The sequence below is a fragment of the Pogoniulus pusillus genome, chromosome 36 (genome assembly GCF_015220805.1).
Source record: "Pogoniulus pusillus isolate bPogPus1 chromosome 36, bPogPus1.pri, whole genome shotgun sequence".
Taxonomy (NCBI): domain Eukaryota; kingdom Metazoa; phylum Chordata; class Aves; order Piciformes; family Lybiidae; genus Pogoniulus; species Pogoniulus pusillus.
The window spans coordinates 4,018,689-4,037,688 of NC_087299.1; the positions used below are offsets into that span (position 1 = coordinate 4,018,689).

Below are 19,000 nucleotides of genomic sequence, written 5' to 3' on the forward strand. Positions count from 1 at the left end.
CTGGATCATGCCCTTGCTGCTTCCCACGGTGCACACAGCTCAGACAGCAACCCTGTGCTGGGCTGCAAGAGCAGTGTGGGCACAGGGCAAGGGAGGGGATTCTGCCCCTTGGCTCTGCTGTCCTCACACCCCACCTGCAGTCCTGGGGGCAGTTCTGGAGCCCCCAGCACAAGAAAGATGTGGAACCGTCACAGCCAGTCCAGAGGAGGTCTCAAAGATGCTCAGAGGGCTGCAGCAGCTCTGCTACGAGAACAGGCTGAGAGAGTTGGAGCTCTGCAGCCTGCAGAAGAGAAGGCTTGGAGGAGACCTTGGAGTGGTCTTGCAGTATCTGAAGGGGGCTACAGGAAGGCTGGGGAGGGACTACTGACAAGGTCTTGTAATGACAGGATGAGGAGGAATGAGTTTGAAGTGGCAGAGGAGAGATTGAAAGTGGATGTTAGGAAGAAGTTCTTTGCAGTGAGGGTGGTGAGACACTGGCACAGGTTACCCAGGGAGGTTGTGGAGCACAGAAGCACAGAATGGGATCTTTGATCACATTGGGTGCTTCTGTGCTCCACAACCTCCCTAGAGGTGTTCAAGACCAGGTTGGATGAGGCCTTGAGCAACCTGTTCTAGTGGGGGGTGTCCCTGCCTATGGCAGGAGGGTTGGAATTGGCTGAGCTCTGAGAGCCCTTCCAACCTAAACCATTCTATGATTCCATGTCCCAGCACCACTGTAGCTCATCCCTGGTTGCCATCAACATCTCCAACCATAGTTCCCAGGTTCTCATGGCTTGATCCCACTCCTCATCAGGCTCCTTCCCCCCCCCATGGACACAACCTCTCCCCCCCAAGGCTGTGCCACCACAACTCCCTCCCTCCCTTCTTGCCACCACCCAGCAGGTTTAAGAAATATAATATTTATTTGGGAAGAAAATAAAAACCCAACACAGGCCCTGGCACCACTGCACAGGGCACACAGGGGGACACAGAGTGTGTTTGGGGGGGGGCGGGGGAATGACACAGAGGTGCTTCTTTACAACCACCCACAAACATGGGACCCTGGAGGGGCTGATGGGACCTGCTGGTGGCTTCACCACTCGCCCTCCTGGGCTGGATTACAGACACAAAAACACAGAACAGCTTTGTCAGCCAGCAGCTGCCTTTCCAAAACGAAGGGATACAAGCAAAGGGGGCAGCCTGTGCCCCATCCCACATTGGTGGGGTGGGCTTCCACCCCCTTGGCATCTCACACATGGACCCTTGGCACATACACACAGACAGACTCTTTGCTGGCACTTGGTTGTCCTTACCATGCTCACCTGCAGTGTTCTTCACAGTGAGGGTGGTGAGACACTGGAGCAGGTTGCCCAGAGAGGTTGTGCATGCTTCCTCCTTGGCCAGGCTGGGTAAGGCCTTGGGCAACCTGGGCTAGTGGGAGGTGTCCCTGCCCATAGCAGGGGGTTGGAATTGCCATGGGCCATCTCTGCAGTCCCTTCCAACCCAACCCTTTCCAGGATTCCTGGCTTTTGGCACACGTGGCAATGCTAGCAGGCACTGAGCCAGAGTGGCCACGGTGGCACCTGCCCGGGCAAGTCCCCATCCTGCAAACCACAGCACATGCACAACACGTGAGAGCCTGGGGACAGGTGTCCCATTTCCCCTGGCACTCAGTAGCAGCAGCTCCTGGCACAGCTGAGGGCAGGGGACAAAGTGCTGCTGTCCCTTGGGGCTCGGTGAGGGGGCACGAACAACACCGACAGACACCACAGTAAGGGGAGGGGGGGGGGGGGGGTCAGGGCCACCCAGGCTCTGTGCCAGGCCCAAAGCGGTGGCCCAGCCCTCGGGGAGTCACCAGTGGCGTGCAGCTCGGGCATGGCTCCTGGCACGGTCGGCACACACAGCACTCCCAGCCCGGGCACCACGACCCAGTCCCGCCCGGCTGCGTGCCAGCATCCCGTCACTGCCTGAAGGTGGACTGCAGCTCCTTGAACGCAGCCTTCCTCTGCTTCAGCTCCTCTGCCTGCTTCTTCTTCTCCTCCTGCTCCGCCTTGATCTCCTCCTCGAAGCGGCTGGCATCGTGGATGGCTTGCACCTGAGGATGGTGACACACCTGGCTGGGTTCCGAGACCCCCACCGAGCCCTGCTGCCCACCCCAACACCTCCACCTCCTGCCCCAAGCTCCTGCCAGCAGTGGTGCACCAAGAGCCACAGTGAGCCACCGCTGTAGCCCCGGACCTGCGCCGGGACCCGTCCTGCCCCGGAGCCGCGCCGGGACCCCTCCTGCCCCGGAGCCGCGCCGGGACCCCTCCTGCCCCGGAGCCGCGCCGGGACCCCTCCTGCCCCGGAGCCGCGCCGGGACCCCTCCTGCCCCGGAGCCGCGCCGGGACCCCTCCTGCCCCGGCGCCGCGCCGGGACCCCTCCTGCCCCGGACCTGCGCCGGGACCCCTCCTGCCCCGGAGCCGCGCCGGGACCCCTCCTGCCCCGGAGCCGCGCCGGGACCCCTCCTGCCCCGGAGCCGCGCCGGGACCCCTCCTGCCCCGGGACCCGTCCTGCCCCGGACCTGAGCCGGGACCCGTCCTGCCCCGGACCCGCGCCGGGACCCGTCCTGCCGCGCCGGGACCCGTCCTGCCCCGGAGCCGCGCCGGGACCCGTCCTGCCCCGGAGCCGCGCCGGGACCCGTCCTGCCCCGGAGCCGCGCCGGGACCCGTCCTGCCCCGGAGCCGCGCCGGGACCCGTCCTGCCCTGGCGCTTGCCTCACCTTGGCCTCAAAGAAGTTCTTGGCACCTTTCACCCCCTCTGTGGAGACATCGATCTCGGAGAGCCGGGCCAGGGCGTGCAGGCCACTGTCCTCCTGCAGCTCTCCCGCCGCTGCCTTGCGGAAAATCAGCAGGAACTGCCAGGAGAGATGTTGGCATCAGCTCCTGCGAGACCTCAGTGCCACCGCAACTCCCTCCCCACCTTTCCTGCCACCACCCAAGCCCAGTGGGCTGAGCTGAGCAGCGCAGACACCTCTGGGCAAACGTGGAGGTCTCCCAGCCCCTCACCTCTCGAAAGCTGAGTTTGCTGTCCAGGTCTTCATCCACTTCCTTGATCATGTTCTTCAGGCCCAGGTGGGTCTGTGGAGCCCCCAGCTTCTCCATCATCAGCTTCAGCTCCATCAGGTCAATGAAGCCATCCTTCCCTGCATCATACCTGCAGGATGGAGACGTGGCCCTGTCACATCACCGTGGGGCATGGAGAACACACCACAGTCCCTGGCACAGGCACCTCTGTGCGTGCCCACGCTGGTGCCCGTGCTGGCTGAGGAGCCAAGAGAGAAGAACAAGGAGCTGGGCACCAGCAACCTCAGGCAGCTTGCCAGGCCACGGGAAGCTGCCAGTGAACCACCAACAGCTCCCTGGAGCACCACCCGGGATCGCTCCTGCTTCCGTGCGGCATTTGGCAGGAGAGCCCTGGAGCTGCTGCCTGGGGCCAGGAGCCCGAGCACACACTGCCCTTGGCTGCCACCAGGGAGAACAGGCCACGGTGCTGCTCCCCCCATCGCCCCTTGCCCATGAGCCACCTTCCTCTCAGCACAGCAGGCAGCTGTCCCAACTACCAGGGGTTTGGCACCATGGCACCTCCTGCCCACAGGGTTGTGGGGACCATGAGTCCACCAGGTGTAGCCATCTTCTCCTAAGACACCTCCAGGTGACTGATCCCACCTACCTAAAACCCCTGGCACCCATACTCCAGCTCCAGCCAGAAGCTCAGGCTTGGCTGTGAGGTATTGAGGTACTGGAGCATGTCCAGAGAAGGGCAATGAAGCTGAGGAAGGGTCTGGAGAATAGGGCTGGGGAGGAGCAGCTGACTGACCTAGGAGTGTTGAGCCTGGTGAAGAGGAGGCTGAGGGGAGACCTTCTGGCTCTGAACAGCTCCCTGAATTGAAGCCAAGTGGGGGTTGGTCGCTCCTTTCTAGCATCAAGTGACAAGAGTGAGAGGAAATAGCCTAAAATTGTGCTGGGGAAGGTTTAGGTTGGAGATGAGGAACAATTTCTTGGCTGCAACAGTGGTCAGGGATTGGAACAGGCTGCCCAGGGAGGTGGTGGAGTCCCCATCCCTGGAGGTGTTCACGAAATGTGTGGACATGGCACACAGGAACATGGTTTAGTGGCCATGGTGGTACCAGGCTGATGGTTGGACTCAGTGATCCAAGGGCTCTTCTGCCCCAAAGAGTTGTCTGGCCCTGGGATTTTACCTGTTTTCAGGGTTTGTAAAGAGCTTGCTTATGGACCCTGGCAGGAACAGCCCCTCCTGGACCCCCTCCCCACAAGCACACCACCACCCCAGCCAACCTCCCACTCACCACCCCCGCAAAGCTCTTGCTGCTGCCACCTCACCCCACTCCCTTCCTGCCTCTCACCACGGCTGCAAGATGAAGCCCTCGCAGCACGTCCCAGTTGCAGTGCAGAAGTCGGCGAGCAGCTGCAGGGCTGCAGCCACCCAAACCAGGCTGGTTAGCTCCTGCGGTTGGTCCTCTCCGAGCCTGCAAGCGCTGCAGCAGCAGCCAAGCGGAGCCTCCAGGCTCACCGCGCTGCAGCTTGTGACTCATTTGTACCTTCTCGGCTGTGCTCTGCTCTGGCCGTGTCGCAAGCGGAGTCTTCCTGCCCTCCCACGCTGCTCGGAGACCTCACACAGGGCTGGCCCTACGCTGGTCCCACTCTCCTCTGCCTGTTGCTGCCACCAGCACCCCAAGAACTGGGCTGGAGGTGCAGACCCCACACAGACTGCTCCCACATCACTCCTGCTCCCCTCTGCCTACTGCTGCTATCAGCACCCCAAGAGCTGGACTGGAGGAGTAGACTCCACACAGACTGCTCCCACATCACTCCTGCTCCCCTCTGCCTACTGCTGCTATCAGCACCCCAAGAGCTGGGCTGGAGGAGCAGACTCCACACTGCTCCTGCTCCCACACTACCCCTGCTCCCCTCTGCCTGCTGCTTCTATCAGCGCCCCAAGAGCTGGGCTGGAGGAACTGGCCCCACACTGCTCCTGCTCCCTCTGGCTGCTGTCACCAGCACTCCAGAAACTGGGCTGGGGGAGCAGACTCCACACAGGGTTGGCCCCACACTGGTCCCACTCCCCTCTGCCATCAACACCCCAGGAGCTGCAGACCCCACACACTTTCTGCCTCGAGATGCTCCCGGAGCATCACACCAAACGTTTCTCTGCAAGGGGCACATTTGCTGCCGTGGTCCCTATTGCCTCGTTCCCTGCAAGCCATCCCCTAACTGCAGGGCGCTTCCTCGCTCCCTGATTTCCAGGGATGCAGGAATCCCTCTGCTTCTCTAAGGCAAGCTCGCAAGGACAACATCTCCCCTGCAGAGAGCAAGCCCAGAAACAAACCTCCTTCCATGCCCTGCTTCATCCTGCACAGCCCAACCATCACAGGAGGAGGCCAGTAGCGGTGGCCTGGGCTCGGCTGGGCAGCCATCCCTTCCCTTGGGAAGACCCCCACACACAGTCCAACAACTCCCAGCCCCCCCAGCCTCACCATGAGGCTCCCAGCCCCGGCGCTGCTCCTTTGGCTGCAGCCAGACGCTGCAGGTGTCAGAGCAAACAGTGCTGCTCCGCTCCTCCGCCTGCGCAGCGCCCGCCAGACGCCCACCGCCACCACTCCACACAGCCCTGCCCCCCCCCCCCCCACCGCCACCATCTGTGCCGTGACCACAGCACCCACAGCCAGCCCCGGCTCTGCCCCCGGGACCCCAGCCACGGCGTCTGTGTGTCCCATCACCACCAACTCCAGCCACAGCTCTGCCCCTGGGCACCCCAACCACGGTGTCACCCCCACATCACCACCAGCTCCAGCCACAGCTCTGCCCCTGGGCACCCCAACCACGGTGTCACCCCCACATCACCACCAGCTCCAGTCACAGCTCTGCCCCTGGAGACCCCAGCCACGGTGTCACCCCCACATCACCATCAGCTCCAGCCACAGCTCTGCCCCTGGGCACCCCAACCACGGTGTCACCCCCACATCACCACCAGCTCCAGTCACAGCTCTGTCCCTGGAGACCCGAACCACGGTGCCACCCCCACATCACCATCAGCTCCAGCCACAGCTCTGCCCCTGGAGACCCCAACCATGATGTCACCCCACATCACCACCAGCTCCAGCTACAGCTCTGCCCCTGGAGACCCCAACCATGATGTCACCCCCACATCACCACCAGCTCCAGATACAGCTCTGCCCCTGGGCACCTCAATCACGGGAGTGGGAGTGTGTGTCCCACTGTGAGCCCTTCTGCTGCAGTCCAGGAACCTGCCACAGCAACCCACACATCTTGCTAGCTGCCATGTCCAGGTCGGGGGGATGGGAGAGGGGCATGACAATCCTTTGGGAAGAGATGGGGAACAGGGGGTGCCCCTCATCCTACCACGGATGATGGGAGGCCATGCCTGCACCCAAAGAGACCCCAAACCATGTGCTTTGGAACTCACTGCCTCCACGCTGCCTGCACGAAGTGGGCTCTGCAGGGATGCTCCACGGGGATGCTCTGTGGGGATGCTGCAGGCCATCCCACTCACCCCCAGCTACTCACACGCATCCTGCCGTGACCGTGGTTGGAGCTATCCTGATTTCTATCCTTCCCTGGAAATTTCCAGGGCTTGCTGCTTGCTGCCAGCTTTCCCCCCCCTCCCGAGGGCTGGGGAGGTTGAGCTCGCAGAGTCACGCCTGGCCGTGCGTGGTGGCACGCAGCATGGCCAGGGATGCTGGGGACATGCCGCTGGTCCCCGCCAGCCTTGCTGCTTGTGGAGAAGCAGAGGCTCCTTGGCACTGACCCTCCTGGTGTCCTCCAAGCGCCTCCTCCCCTCCCCAGCCTCGCACAAGATGCCCTGGCTCCCTTCTCCCAGGAAATGGGGGAGGCAGGAGGTGCCCCCCTACAAGAAGCTGGGGGTCTACAGGAGTCTCTCTCCTGTGAGGAGCTAGGGGAGAAGGTTTCCTTCTCATCCCTCCTGGAAGATGCTGGGAGGGAAAGGGGGGGGGGGGGGGGGGGGGGGGGGGGAAAGAGTCCCTAGGAGTCCTCCTGCAGAAGTTGGGGGTGTCCCAGGCATCCGTCATGCAAAGAACTAGGGTGGGGAGAAGACTGCTGCAAGGAGCTGGGGGTCTCTCCTGCAAGGAACAGAGAGGAAGCCTCCTGCAACGAGCTGGGAGGTCCTTGAGGTGCACCTTGCAAGGAGCTGGGAGGTCCTGATGATTTATCCTGCAAGAAATGAAGGGGAGTCCATCCTGCAAGGAGCTGGGGAGGGTTTCTCCTGCAAGGAGCTTTAGAGGGAGAGGGGGGGTCCCCTCCATCAAGGACCTGAGGAGGGTCTTGGAGGTCCCTCCCGCGAGGAATGGCAGGGTCCCCCCTGCAAGGATCTAAGGGTTGCTAACGCAAGGATCCAGAAGGGTCCTGAGGGTCCCTCCCGCAAGCACAATGCGGGGACCACAGAGCATCACCCCCACCAACAGCCGGGAGTGCCCCGCTAGGGGCTGCAGCGCTGCCACCCTGGGGGGGTCCCCGTGCCCACCCCAAGCCCCCCATCCCCGCCAGCACTCACTGTCGGAACAGCCGCTCCATGTCGCGGAGCTGTCGCCGGGAGAACTCGCGGAACTCCGCGGCGGGGCTGAAGACTCGGCGGCTTCCCCCGGGGGACCCTTCGAACCCAGCTCTCCCCCCGCCGGGGCTGCCCGGCCCCGCTCCCGGCTCCGCTGCCCGGCCCCGCCGCCCCGCCAGCTCCTCCGCCGCCGCCGCCATGGTGCCCGGATGGCCGCCCCCGCTCCGCCCCGCTCCGCTCCGCCCCGGGGCCGGGCTGCGGCCCCCAGGCACTCGGAGAGGGCCGGGCTGGGGTCCCCACGATGTGTCCACCCCCTCCCCAGGGGATGCCGAGCATCATCCGACCCTGCCTGTCGCCCCCCATCAGCCCCGCTCCGTGCCGCGGCCACCCGCGGGGATGGTCACATCGCATCTCCGGTGGGATCTGCGCGTGGGATGCGGGAGGGATTCCTTAGGATGGATGGAATGTGGGGGGGGGGGGGGGAGGTTGGAAGTGTCTTCAGCAGCTACAGGTGTATCTGCAGGTCCCTGCGCCCCTGCCAGCTCCAGGCATCGGCGAAGGGGTGAGTTGGGAGGCTCAACATCACACAGCTCAGCCTGGAACCACCACGGCCACAAAATCCCAGCACTGTTTCGGGCTGAAAGAGAGCTTTAAGATCGTCGAGGTGAGGAGTTTGCATGAACAAATCGTTTATACTTTCATTAATTCCCCACCTCACCCCTTTTATCCCTAATAGCTACCCTCAGGTTGCTCTGGGGACAGCTTTAACATGTCACTTATCTTCTCTCTGGGATAGGTCACAGCAGCCATCTCCAAGCTCACTGCCCCATTGCCAGCTTCGTGTGATCCTCTGTGTTAGAAAAGTGGCCAAAGACCTTCATTGACAGGGAGAGACTGTGCTAGGTTTTACATCACCCCTCTGCCCCGTGGCTGCTGCTTTAGCCTCCCCAAAAGCCTCATTTTCCCCATTCCAGGGAATCCTTTCCCAAGTCATGAGCACCACAACCCACCTTCTTCTTAGAATCATAGAACCATAGAATCAGGCAGGGTTGGAAAGGACCACAAGGAGCAGCCAGTGCCAACCCCCCTGCCATGGACACCCTACCCTAGAGCAGGCTGCCCACAGCCTCAGCCAGCCTGGCCTCAAACACCTCCAGCCATGGGGCCTCAACCACCTCCCTGGGCAACCCATTCCAGCCTCTCACCACTCTCCTGCTCAACAACTTCCTCCTCACCTCCAGCCTCACTCTCCCCACCTCCAGCTTTGCTCCATTCCCCTCAGTCCTGGCACTCCCTCACAGCCTCAAAAGTCCCTCCCCAGCTTTTTTGTAGGCTTCCTTCAGATCCTGGCAGGCCACAAGAAGGTCACCTGGGAGCCTCCTCTTCTCCAGCCTGCACAGCCCCAACTCTTTCAGGCTGTCCTCACAGCAGAGCTGCTGCAGCCCTCTCAGCATCCCAGTGGCCCTTCTCTGGACACACTCCAGCACCTCCACATCCTCCTTGTAATGGGGGCTCCAGAACTGGATGCAGTACTCCAGGTGGGATCTCACCAGAGTGGAGTAGAATCACCTCCCTCTCTTCTTACCTTGGTGGCCTTCAGTTGTGCTCCTGATGTGACTGCAGACTCCTTCTTGACACCTGTTTTCTGGACCATGATCCCTGCTAAGACTTTTGGCAGAAGCATCAATGGCTCTGAACCCTTCACCGTGGCAGCTGGAGGCAAACAAGACCCTCTGACTCCTTCCACTGCCTGTGTGATGTGCTGTGGCTTCACATCTCAGCCACTTGGAGAAACGTTTCGACTCATGGAGACCACTCCTGGAGAGCTCTATAGACTATGGAGGGAAGTCTGCACCTGCAGGCACTGCTGTCTGAAGCTGCCTGAAGGTTTGGACATTGCTTTCTCTACCGAAGCAGGGTGCAGAGCTCTCATCCAGGTGGCAGCTCAGAGGTTGCATCACAACCTGCTGCTCTCCTGGTAGCTTCTAACAGAGATGGTGCTGCTTTCCCAGACAGGGACCTACTTTCCATACAGGGACCTGCTTGATGGAAAGGGGTCAAAAGAGCATGAGTTAGGGTGAGGAGGAGACTCTCACAGCATACAGTGTCATGGAATTGTGCGTGGTTTAGGTTGGAAGAGACCTTTCAGGGTCATCTAGTCCAAGCTCCCCTGCAGTGAACAGGGACATGTAGAGCAGGTTGCTCAGAGCCCCAGACAACCTGACTGAAAGATTCCAGGGATGGAGCATCTCCCACCTCTCTGGGCAACCTGTTCCAGTGTCTCACCATCCTCCTCATCAAAAGTACCTCCCTTAGATCTAAAGGAAAGCTTTGCAAGACCACAACACCCAAGGGTTGGCTCCTTTAGGTGATACCTGCTCTGTCTTGCCTTGAAGACAGCAGCACAGAGCCAGGGGTCTGCTTGCTTCTGGCTCTGACTCCCTGGTGTTCTGGGCTCCACCAGCACAGGACATGGGGTCTGCCACATGGATCCATCCTCCCTTTCCAGAGACAGCCACACTCACTTGAGGACTGCTGCCTCTGTAGCACCTTGACTCCCTCCTGGAGCTTGACCAAGCCTTCTCTTTGCTGCTGGATCATTTCCTCCTGCCAGGGGCCTTGGCATTCAGCACCAACGTGGGCCAACTCCAACACCAGCTGCTGGAAAGAAGAGCTCAGCTGGTCCTTACCTAGCCTGCATCTGACTCATCACGAGTTCAGCTTAAACCCAGCTTGAATTCAGGTTTGCTGGTGGATCTTAGTCACTTGACACATGCCAAGGGGAAAGGCCAGAGAGTGTCTCACCCTGAAGCCTCCCTGTGGGTTTGTGGGGTAGAAGAGCAGCATCAGAGAGCCCTGTCACTCTCTGCTGCAGCCTGGAGAGGTCACAAGCCCCACAAATCATAGAATCACAGAATCATTTAGGTGGGAAAAGACCTTTAAGATCATCAAGTCCAACCCTTAAGCCAACGCTGCCAGGTCACCACTAAACCACATCCCTCAGCACCACATCTACACAGCTTTGAAACCTCTCCAGGAATGAGGACTCCACCACTGCCCTGGGCAACCTGTTCCAGGGCTTGGTGACCCACTTGGAGAAGAAATTGTACCTCCTGTCTAACCTAAACCTCTTCTGGTGCAACTTGAGGTCATTTGCTGTTGTCTTACCATTTGGTCCTTGGGAGAAGAGACCAACCCTGACCTGGCTCCACCTTGCAAGAGGTGAAATGCTCCAGGCAGTGGGAGAGAGACACTGGGGGGCTCTTGCATTTTTCTCTTGTACTTGCTGCATTTACTGCCTCCAAGACACAAATACCAACGCTCCTGGCCTACATCTCCACATCCTCTCATGCTTCCTTCTCTTTCAGCCTCCTCTCATACATCCCAGCCTCACACTTCTCCCCCTTCTTGCCCCATCCAGTTTGCTGCATTACAACAACCATCCTAAAACCTAGGATGTGGCAGGTCCATCCTCAAACCCTGCACACAGCTGATGGTGGCTGCAAACCCCCAGCTGCACTCTGGCTACCATCTCCTCACAGCACTGCTCAGCAAGATGCTGTTTGCTCCAGAGCCGAGGCTTTGGCCAAGCTGCACCTCCAGCACTCCAAGCTGGGTGCAGAATGGGCTGGGTGATACCTCCTGCTCATCATCTGGCTCTGAGTCACCACCAGGCTCCCACACATCCAGCCCTTCTGCTGGCACACTGTCTGCCACTGCTGTGGTGCACAATGTACAGTCTCTACACAGTCCCTCCATCTGCTGCTGCAACCTCCTCAAAGTTCTTCCCACTTCTAACGCCAGGGAAATCAAACATCCTTTCAGCCCAGGAGGAAAAAACTCCTTGGCTCCTACCCTCTCCAGCAATCCACCTCAAGTCCTGCACATTCCATCTCTGACTGCTGTTGTGTTGCCCAGAGAAGCCAGCGAGGTCGGGAAGAGGAAGGCTCCCGGCAGATCTTGTTGCTGCTCTCCCCTCTAATTGGCAATTAGCACAGCCATCAGCATGCACAGCACTGCAGCTTCCAAAGCCTTCTGCAAACACCAGCTCCTCAGTGAGCGCCGGGAGTGCTGCCTGCACAGCTGCCCCAGCTCCCTGGCAGCCCTTGGATGGAGAAAGGGTGGCCTGGTTGCTCCTGTCCTCCTGTCTTCAGCCCCTCAGCAGATGTGAGGCTTGGATGAGCATTGCCATCCCTCACCACTCCCTTCTGCTGGGCCAAACTCTGGAGTCCTTGGCACAGCAGAGATGTGGACTTGTTGGAGCAGGGCCAGAGGAGGCCACAAAAGTGGTCCAAGGGTTGGAATCTCTCTGCTGTGAGCACAGGCTGGCAGAGTTGGGATTGCTCAGCCTAGAGGCTCCAGGGAGATCTTCTGGTGACCTTTCAGTACTTAGAGGGGTCCCATAAGAAAGATGGGGAGGGTGTATTCACCAGGGGCTGTTGTGATGGGACAAGGGATGATGGGTTAGAACTAAGAGAAGATTTGGAGTGGAGAGAGGGAAGAAAGTTTTCACACTGAAGTCCAGAGAGGTGGGAGATGCCCCATCCCTGGAACCATTCCAGGTCAGGCTGTACGGGGTTCTAAGCAACCTGCTCGAGTTGGAGCTGTCCCTGCTGGCTGCAGGGAGTTGGACAGGATGAGCTTTAGAGGTCCCTTCCAACCCTTCTCTGATGCTGAGAAATGCCATGTGCACAGCTGATGCCCTCAGCAGACCCAGACCTCCACGTGGGCTTACCCTCCTGGAGGCTTCCTCTCCTGCACTGCTGTCCCAGGAGCATTCTCTGGCTTTTCCTTTGTTTCTTGGGAGCCATCCTGCAGAGCCTGGATATGGGCTGGAGCTTGCCTGTGCCAGGAGAGAAGACCCTTGTGGGATGTGTGAGGGATGAAGGTTGCCCAAACAGCTTGTGGAGAGCATCACCCTGAGCACCTGCTGGTGGCTGCCATGGTGTGAGTGGGAGCATTTGCTTAGTTACAAGTGGCTTAGTAACACGGCCACCAGCATGAGCTCCACTAAACCCCCAGCTCAGTTCCATGCTGCTTCCATAGAGACACCACTGCTGAGCTCAGTTCCAGTGCTCTCCCCCATGCCTTTGGCTCCTGGGCAGATATCTACATGTGCTGGGAATAGAGCAGCTTGGGCAAAGCAGCAGGTCCAGACACCTCCTACCAGAGCAGGTTGCTCAAGGCTCTGTCCAACCTGGCCTTGAGCACCTCCAGGGATGGGCAGGGTGTCAGGACAAGTTGTGGTTGGTCTTCCTGAAGCTCTCCTAGCAATAACTGCTGTCCTCCAAGCCCCTGTGAACATGGCCACAGCTTACCTCAGATGACAGTGAGATTCAGTGACAGGAGGAACCTCCAGCCAAGCTCCTGACCTTGACTTGCAGGCATCATCCTGAAATCCTAGAGGACACAAAAGCAAAGGCCAATGACTTCTTTATAATGGAGCCACATCTGGCCTGCTTGCTGCTGCTGTGGAGATCTTTTCCTTCATGACAGCTTTGAGGACCAAGGACCATCTTTTTTGGGAACCTCTGCCTCCTAGGGCCCAGCTCCAACAGTGCTTAGCCAGTGCCCTACATCCTTCCCTGCTCAGCATCCCTCCTGCCTCGGTGCAGCCCAAGGTGCTCCAGACTTGCCATTTCTGAGGGCACAGAGCCCTTCTCCAGAGGGAGAACCCTGATTCCTCTGAGCACTTTCCTGTCTGTCTTCCAACAGTGTCTCCAGAACACCCAGCAGCCCTGCAATAGACAGTTCTGCTGCAGGAGCTGCTCACTCAGCCCATGGCTTCCACCTGGACCACTCTTGGAGACCTTGGGATGTCTTTTGCCTGCTTGCAAAGCTTCCTTTGGCCATTGCTGACCTGCAGCCCTGGTCCTCATTCACCTTGCCTCATAGAGGGGCCCCTGATGGGAAGGATCCCTGTGCCTCCACAGCCAGCAGGGCTGAGAAGGGATCATCACTAACATGCCACACAGTCATGCTCCACGCTCACTGGCACACCCAGTGTGGGTGTCCCTGCTGGTGTTGGCCACAGGGAGAGGAGAGACCCACGGACAGCAGCCATGCCTTGCATTCAGAGACTCCTGCCAGCCTGGAAGTCCTCCCTAACTCCTTGCTGTGAGACTCCAGCTTCAAGATCCCCTTGGAAAGACTCTCAAAGCCAGCTGAAGGTTTCTCCTCCACGTTTTCTGGAGCTGTGGTGCACTCCTACCCTTGGGAGATGATTGCTGTTGCTGCTGAGCCATTGCTGGAAGGGAGCTTGACTGCGCAGGCAGCCCAGCTGCCTGTTCCCACCAGGAGCCTTGTTTTCCTTGTCACACACTGTCACCCACTTTGCTGCCTCACCCTGTCTTCTCCAGGCCTCTGCAAGAGCTGAGGACAGCTCACTGCTGCACCGTGCTCCTGGTAGAGCTCTGTGCCAACTCTAACTGCAGCAGCTTGAACAGCATCTCCTGTGCTCTCACCCCCACCACTCCACCCCATGGCACGTCCTGCACCCCTGTGCAGAGTGATGTTCACCCTCCCACGCTGCTGTCAGAGCTGTTCCTCCTCTGCAGTGACACTCCAAACAAACACAAGATGACTTGACACAGACACAGCTCTGCAGCTGCTGCTGCCTTCCCCATGCACCCTGCACAGCATCACACTGAACCCCAGCACAGTGGGAGTTGGAAGGGACCTCTGGAGAGCATCCACTCCAAAAAGTCAAAGTAGGGTCACCAACAACAGGTTATCCAGGACCACAGTGGCCAGCTGGGTTTGGAGTCCCTCCAGAGAAGGAGACTCCATGACCTCTCTGGGCAGCCTGCTCCAAGACCCTCACACCAAAAAGGTTTCTCCTCACCTTTCACCTCGACTTGTTTTTGGCAGTCTCCATCTAGCAAACACTTTGCTGCTCCACAAGAAAGGGAGCACAGGAAAGGGGAGGTAAAAGCCATTCCTAAGCTCAAGACAAGGTTTTCATAGCTCAGCCAGCTCTGCAGCCAAGAAGCATTTCCACCAAGGTAAAAAACACCAAGTGCCACGTCCAGTCCTGCCTTGAACAGCTCCAGGGACGGCGACTCCACCACCTCCCCGGGCAGCCCATTCCAGTGTCCAATGACTCTCTCAGTGAAGAACTTTCTCCTCACCTCCAGCCTAAATCTCCCCTGGCACAGCCTGAGGCTGTGTCCTCTTGTTCTGGTGCTGGCCACCTGAGAGAAGACAGCAACCTCCTCCTGGCCACAACCACCCCTCAGGTAGTTGCAGACAGCAATAAGGTCACCCCTGAGCCTCCTCTTCTCCAGGCTAACCAATCCCAGCTCCCTCAGCCTCTCCTCGTAGGGCTGTGCTCAAGGCCTCTCCCCAGCCTCGTTGCCCTTCTCTGGACACACTCAAGCATCTCAATGTCCCTCCTAAACTGGGGGGCCCAGAACTGAACACAGCACTCAAGGTGTGGTCTAACCAGTGCAGAGTACAGGGGCAGAATGACCTCCCTGCTCCTGCTGGCCACACCATTCCTGATGCAGGCCAGGATGCCACTGGCTCTCTTGGCCACCTGGGCACACTGCTGGCTCATGTTCAGGTGGGTATCAATCAGCACCCCCAGATCCCTCTCTGTCTGGCTGCTCTCAGCCACTCCGACCCCAGCCTGTATCTCTGCATGGAGTTGTTGTGGCCAAAGTGCAGCACCCTGCACTTGGAGCTATTGAAGCCATCCCATTGGACTCTGCCCATCTATGCAGGCAGTCAAGGTCCTGCTGCAGAGCCCTTCTGCCCTCCAACCCAGCCACATCTGCCCTCAGCTTAGTGTCATCTGCAATCTTGCCCAAGGAGAGTCACTTCTTCAGCTTGGAGGAGAAGAGGGAGAGAAAGACACATCCCAGGGTTCTGTCCCCTGCTGCTTGCCATGCTGGGAGAATCCACGGCTGGGAGATGCAGAAACACCTGCAGAGTTTTCAGGACATCCATTTTTATCTCTCACAAGTGCAGATCCAGAGCTGTTGGTACCTCATGTTCACATTCTGCTGCACAGAGAGTTCTTTTTCCAGTAGGGGCTGTTAACTGGGAGCAGGGAACAGCCTGTGCTATCCACTTTGGAATAGCAGACAGCACAGCCACGCTTCCCACTGCTCAAAAGGACTGGCTTCAGGAAGCAGTTACTGGAGGGTGTAGAAGAGTGAGCTGGGGTTACTGGGAGCACTAGGAAGGGAATCTGGAGTTACTGGGAGGGAGTGGGATGACATGGGGATAACTAGGAGTACTGGGAAGGGAATTTGGGGTTGGCTTGGAGCACTGGGAGGACACAGGAGGGAGCACTAGGAGGGACTGGGAGTACACACAGCTTTACTGGGAGCACTTGGATGAGATTTTGGAGTTAGGGGGAGCACTGGTGGGTCTGCAAAGGCACTGGGAGGTTTGCAAAGGGGTTTTGGAGTTACTGGGATGGCCTTAAGTGTTACTGTGAGCATGGGGAAGGGACTTTGCAGTTACCAGCAGCACTGGAATCACTGGGAGGTCACTGACAATTACTTGGAACATCAGGAGGGAATTATGGAGTGACTGGGAACACTAGGAAGGACTAAGGGCACTGGGTATTACTTGGAGCACCCAGAGAGACTGGACAGCACTTGATGTTACTGCTAGCACTGGGAAGAGAGTTTGGGATACTGGGAGGAACGAGGTGGACACTGGGGACACACTAGAAAGAAGACTGGAAACCATAGAATGGCTTAGGTTGGAAGGGATCTCAAAGCTCAGCCAGTTCCAACCCCCTGCCATAGGCAGGGACACCTCCCACTAGAACAGCTTGCTCAAGGCCTCATCCAACCTGGCCTTCAACACCTCCAGGGAAGGAGCAGCCACAGCCTCCCTGGGCAACCTGTGCCAGTGTCTCACCACCCTCACTGCAAACAACTTCTTCCTAATATCAACTTTCAGTCTCCCCTCTGCCACTTCAAACCTATTCCTCCTCCTCCTGGCATTACCAGTCCTTGTCAATAGTCCCTCCCCAGTCCTCCTGCAGCCCCTGCAGATCCTGCAAGGCCACTCCAAGGTCTCCTCCAAGCCTTCTCTTCTCCAGCCTGCACAGCCCCAACTCTCTCAGCCTGTGCTCACAGCAGAGCTGCTGCAGCCCTCTCAGCATCTTGGTGGCCTCCTCTGCACTGGTTCCAACACTTCCATGTCCTGCTTGTGCTGGGGGCTCCAGAACTGCCCCCAGGACTGCAGGTGGGGTCTGAGGAGAGCAGAGCCAAGGGGCAGAATCCCCTCCCTTGCCCTGTGCCCACACTGCTCTGGCTGCAGCCCAGCACAGGGTTGCTCTCTGGGCTGCACTCACACTGCAGGCTCCTGTTGAGCTTTTCCTCACCCCAGACCCCCAGGGCCTGTTCCTCAGGACTGCTCTCAGCCATTCCCCACCCAGCCTGGAGCTGTGCTTGGGATTGCACCCACCCAGGTGCAGGACCTTACACTTGGCCTTGTTGAATGCCATGAGGTTGGCCTGGGCACACCTCTGCAGCCTGGGAAGGAGATTTGGGAGTTACTGGGAGGGCACTGGGAGCACAAGGAGGAGGGTTTGGAATTACTGGGAGAACTGAGAGGACACAGGGCCCATACTGGAAGCACTGGAAGGGGATTTTGAGGTTAATGGAAGGGACTAGGGGACACTGCAGCAGTGGGCAGATTCATTGGCTCATAGGAACACAGGGGGTCACTGTGTCATACCAGGAGGCACTGGGAAGGAGATTTGGGGGTTACTGGGAGCACTAGGAAGAGAATCTGGAATTTCTGGGAGGACACTATAGGCATGCTGGCAGCACTGGGAGGGACTGGGGTGACATGGGGATAAGTAGGAGCACTAAGAAGGGAATTTGGGAACTGCTTGGAGCACTTGGAGGGACTGAGAGGACACTGGAACCACACTGGGAGCACGAGTAGGGACAGGGAGTGCAGTGCACATGGTGTTAACGAGAGGACTTGGATGAGATTTTGGAGCTCCTGGGAGCATTGGTGGCTCTGGGAAGGCATTTTGCAGCTACTGGGAGGGACCAGAGGACACTGAGTATTACTGGGAGCACTGGTGGAGACTGGGCAGCACCTGGTGTTATTAGTAGTATAGGGAAGAGAGTTTGGGCTATTGAGAGGAACCGGGAGGTCACTGGGGCCACACTAGGAGCACTGGGAAGGAGATTTGAGGGTTACTGCAAGCACCGGGAAGGAATTCTGGGGTTACCGGCAGCACTGGGCGTGTCTGTGTAGCACCGGGTGTCACTCGGAGGCATTGGATAACACCGGGAAACAGCACCAAACATTAAAAACCTGCTGGCTCTGGTCTGGGAAGCAACCTGAACCTGCAAACCGCTTGCGGCTAAATCTACCCTTTGAGAGCAGACAGCGGCGCAGCTCGCATGCGGCAGCTCGCAGTGCCCACCCATGGCCACACGGCGGCAGCAGTGAGGCCGAGGGAACGAGGCACCGAGGCGCATGCGCCGCGTCCATAGCAACGCGCAGGGCTGCAGCAATGCCAGCAGGGGAAAGGAGTCTTTGGGGGGATGTGGAAGAGGGAAAAGGAGAAAGAGGGGCTTGTGGAAAGGGTTCCCCTATCTGGGATAGAGAGAAGGGTCAAGGGCGTAAGCCCTTGCTATAAATAGCATTTATGAGCCGTTTAGAGACCTGCACACAATTAGCATTAGACTATTCAGGCTTAGCTCTCTAGTTACACTTACCGGCAGTCTCTGGGCTGCACAAACAGGCTGCTCAGACTGACTATGCGAACCAGCAAGCGCAGACAGCTCTGTTAAGAGTGGTTTTCTATTGAAAGTAACAGGAAGCTATATACGGAGGAATTTCAAAGTCCATTACTTACACAAGTTGCCCTAAAACGTGTCCCGGATCCACCGCTGCTGATCAATTGATTTGCTGAATCCCCTTGCATGAGAGAAAAAGGACGAACCTCTCTCAGCGAATGCGTGAGGCTTCCCCCTCCCCCGCCCCCGAAAGGACGCTACCTCCGTCCTGCTCGGCTCCTTCTGCTCCGTCTCTGGCTCCCGCTCCGTCTCCTCCCGGCGCCACTCCGCTCCACTCGGTTCAATCCGCCCAGCGCGAATGCGCCGCAGCGCGCCGCTATAAAAGGCATGCGCGGCGTCCGTAGCAACGCGCACCTGCGGTCCCGTAGCAACGAGGCTTTCTAAGGCGCATCCTCCAATCACTAACCCGGCGCGGCTCTGTAACGCGTAGCACTAGCGCCGTAACAGCGCTGGTTTCCATCTTTAAACCCCCTTTTTATGGTATAGTGCAGCGGTCCTCAGACTTTTTAAACAGGGGGTCGGTCACTGTCCCTCTGCACTGTCGGGGGCCGGACTGAAGTCTCGTTCCAGCGCTGTCCCGGCGAGAGCTTGGGAGGCCGGCGAGCGGATTAAGCGGCAGGGAGTGGCTGCTTGGTTTCCCCCCCAGCCTC

General features: G+C 58.8%; 1 protein-coding gene and 2 long non-coding RNA genes across 5 annotated transcripts; all 3 read right to left on the reverse strand.

Annotated features, from left to right (window-relative positions):
* Positions 1-883: 883 nt before the first annotated feature.
* EFHD2 (EF-hand domain family member D2) lies at positions 884-7,774 on the reverse strand. 3 transcript variants are annotated; one of them, XM_064171850.1, is made up of 4 exons: positions 7,570-7,774; positions 3,027-3,174; positions 2,741-2,875; positions 884-2,074 (listed from the first exon to the last, which is right to left on the reverse strand). In XM_064171850.1, the coding sequence occupies exons 1-4, from the start codon at positions 7,764-7,766 to the stop codon at positions 1,940-1,942; spliced, it is 615 nt and encodes a 204-aa protein (XP_064027920.1). In that variant the 5' UTR covers positions 7,767-7,774; the 3' UTR covers positions 884-1,939. The 3 variants fall into 3 exon arrangements, with proteins under 3 accessions (XP_064027920.1, XP_064027921.1, XP_064027922.1); XM_064171851.1 differs by lacking the exon at positions 7,570-7,774 and adding an exon at positions 6,466-6,773; XM_064171852.1 differs by lacking the exon at positions 7,570-7,774 and adding an exon at positions 4,385-5,451.
* A 272-nt stretch (positions 7,775-8,046) lies between these two features.
* On the reverse strand, positions 8,047-12,382 carry LOC135190459 (uncharacterized). Its single transcript, XR_010308527.1, has 3 exons — positions 12,302-12,382; positions 9,152-10,224; positions 8,047-8,441 (listed from the first exon to the last, which is right to left on the reverse strand). It is a non-coding gene; the product is annotated as an uncharacterized LOC135190459 (long non-coding RNA).
* A 505-nt stretch (positions 12,383-12,887) lies between these two features.
* Positions 12,888-18,603, reverse strand: LOC135190460 (uncharacterized). The gene is made up of 3 exons (XR_010308528.1): positions 18,552-18,603; positions 18,410-18,471; positions 12,888-12,966 (listed from the first exon to the last, which is right to left on the reverse strand). It is a non-coding gene; the product is annotated as an uncharacterized LOC135190460 (long non-coding RNA).
* Between the last annotated feature and the right edge of the window lie 397 nt (positions 18,604-19,000).

Excerpts from the sequence above, each read along its gene's own strand:
- EFHD2 (XM_064171850.1), bottom strand. The coding sequence starts at position 7,766 with ATGGCGGCGGCGGCGGAGGAGCTGGCGGGGCGGCGGGGCCGGGCAGCG. Across the intron at positions 3,175-7,569 it reads ATGGAGCGGCTGTTCCGACA|GTATGATGCAGGGAAGGATG; the intron begins GTGAGTGCTGGC and ends TCCATCCTGCAG. Across the intron at positions 2,075-2,740 it reads AGAACTTCTTTGAGGCCAAG|GTGCAAGCCATCCACGATGC; the intron begins GTGAGGCAAGCG and ends CACCATCCTCAG.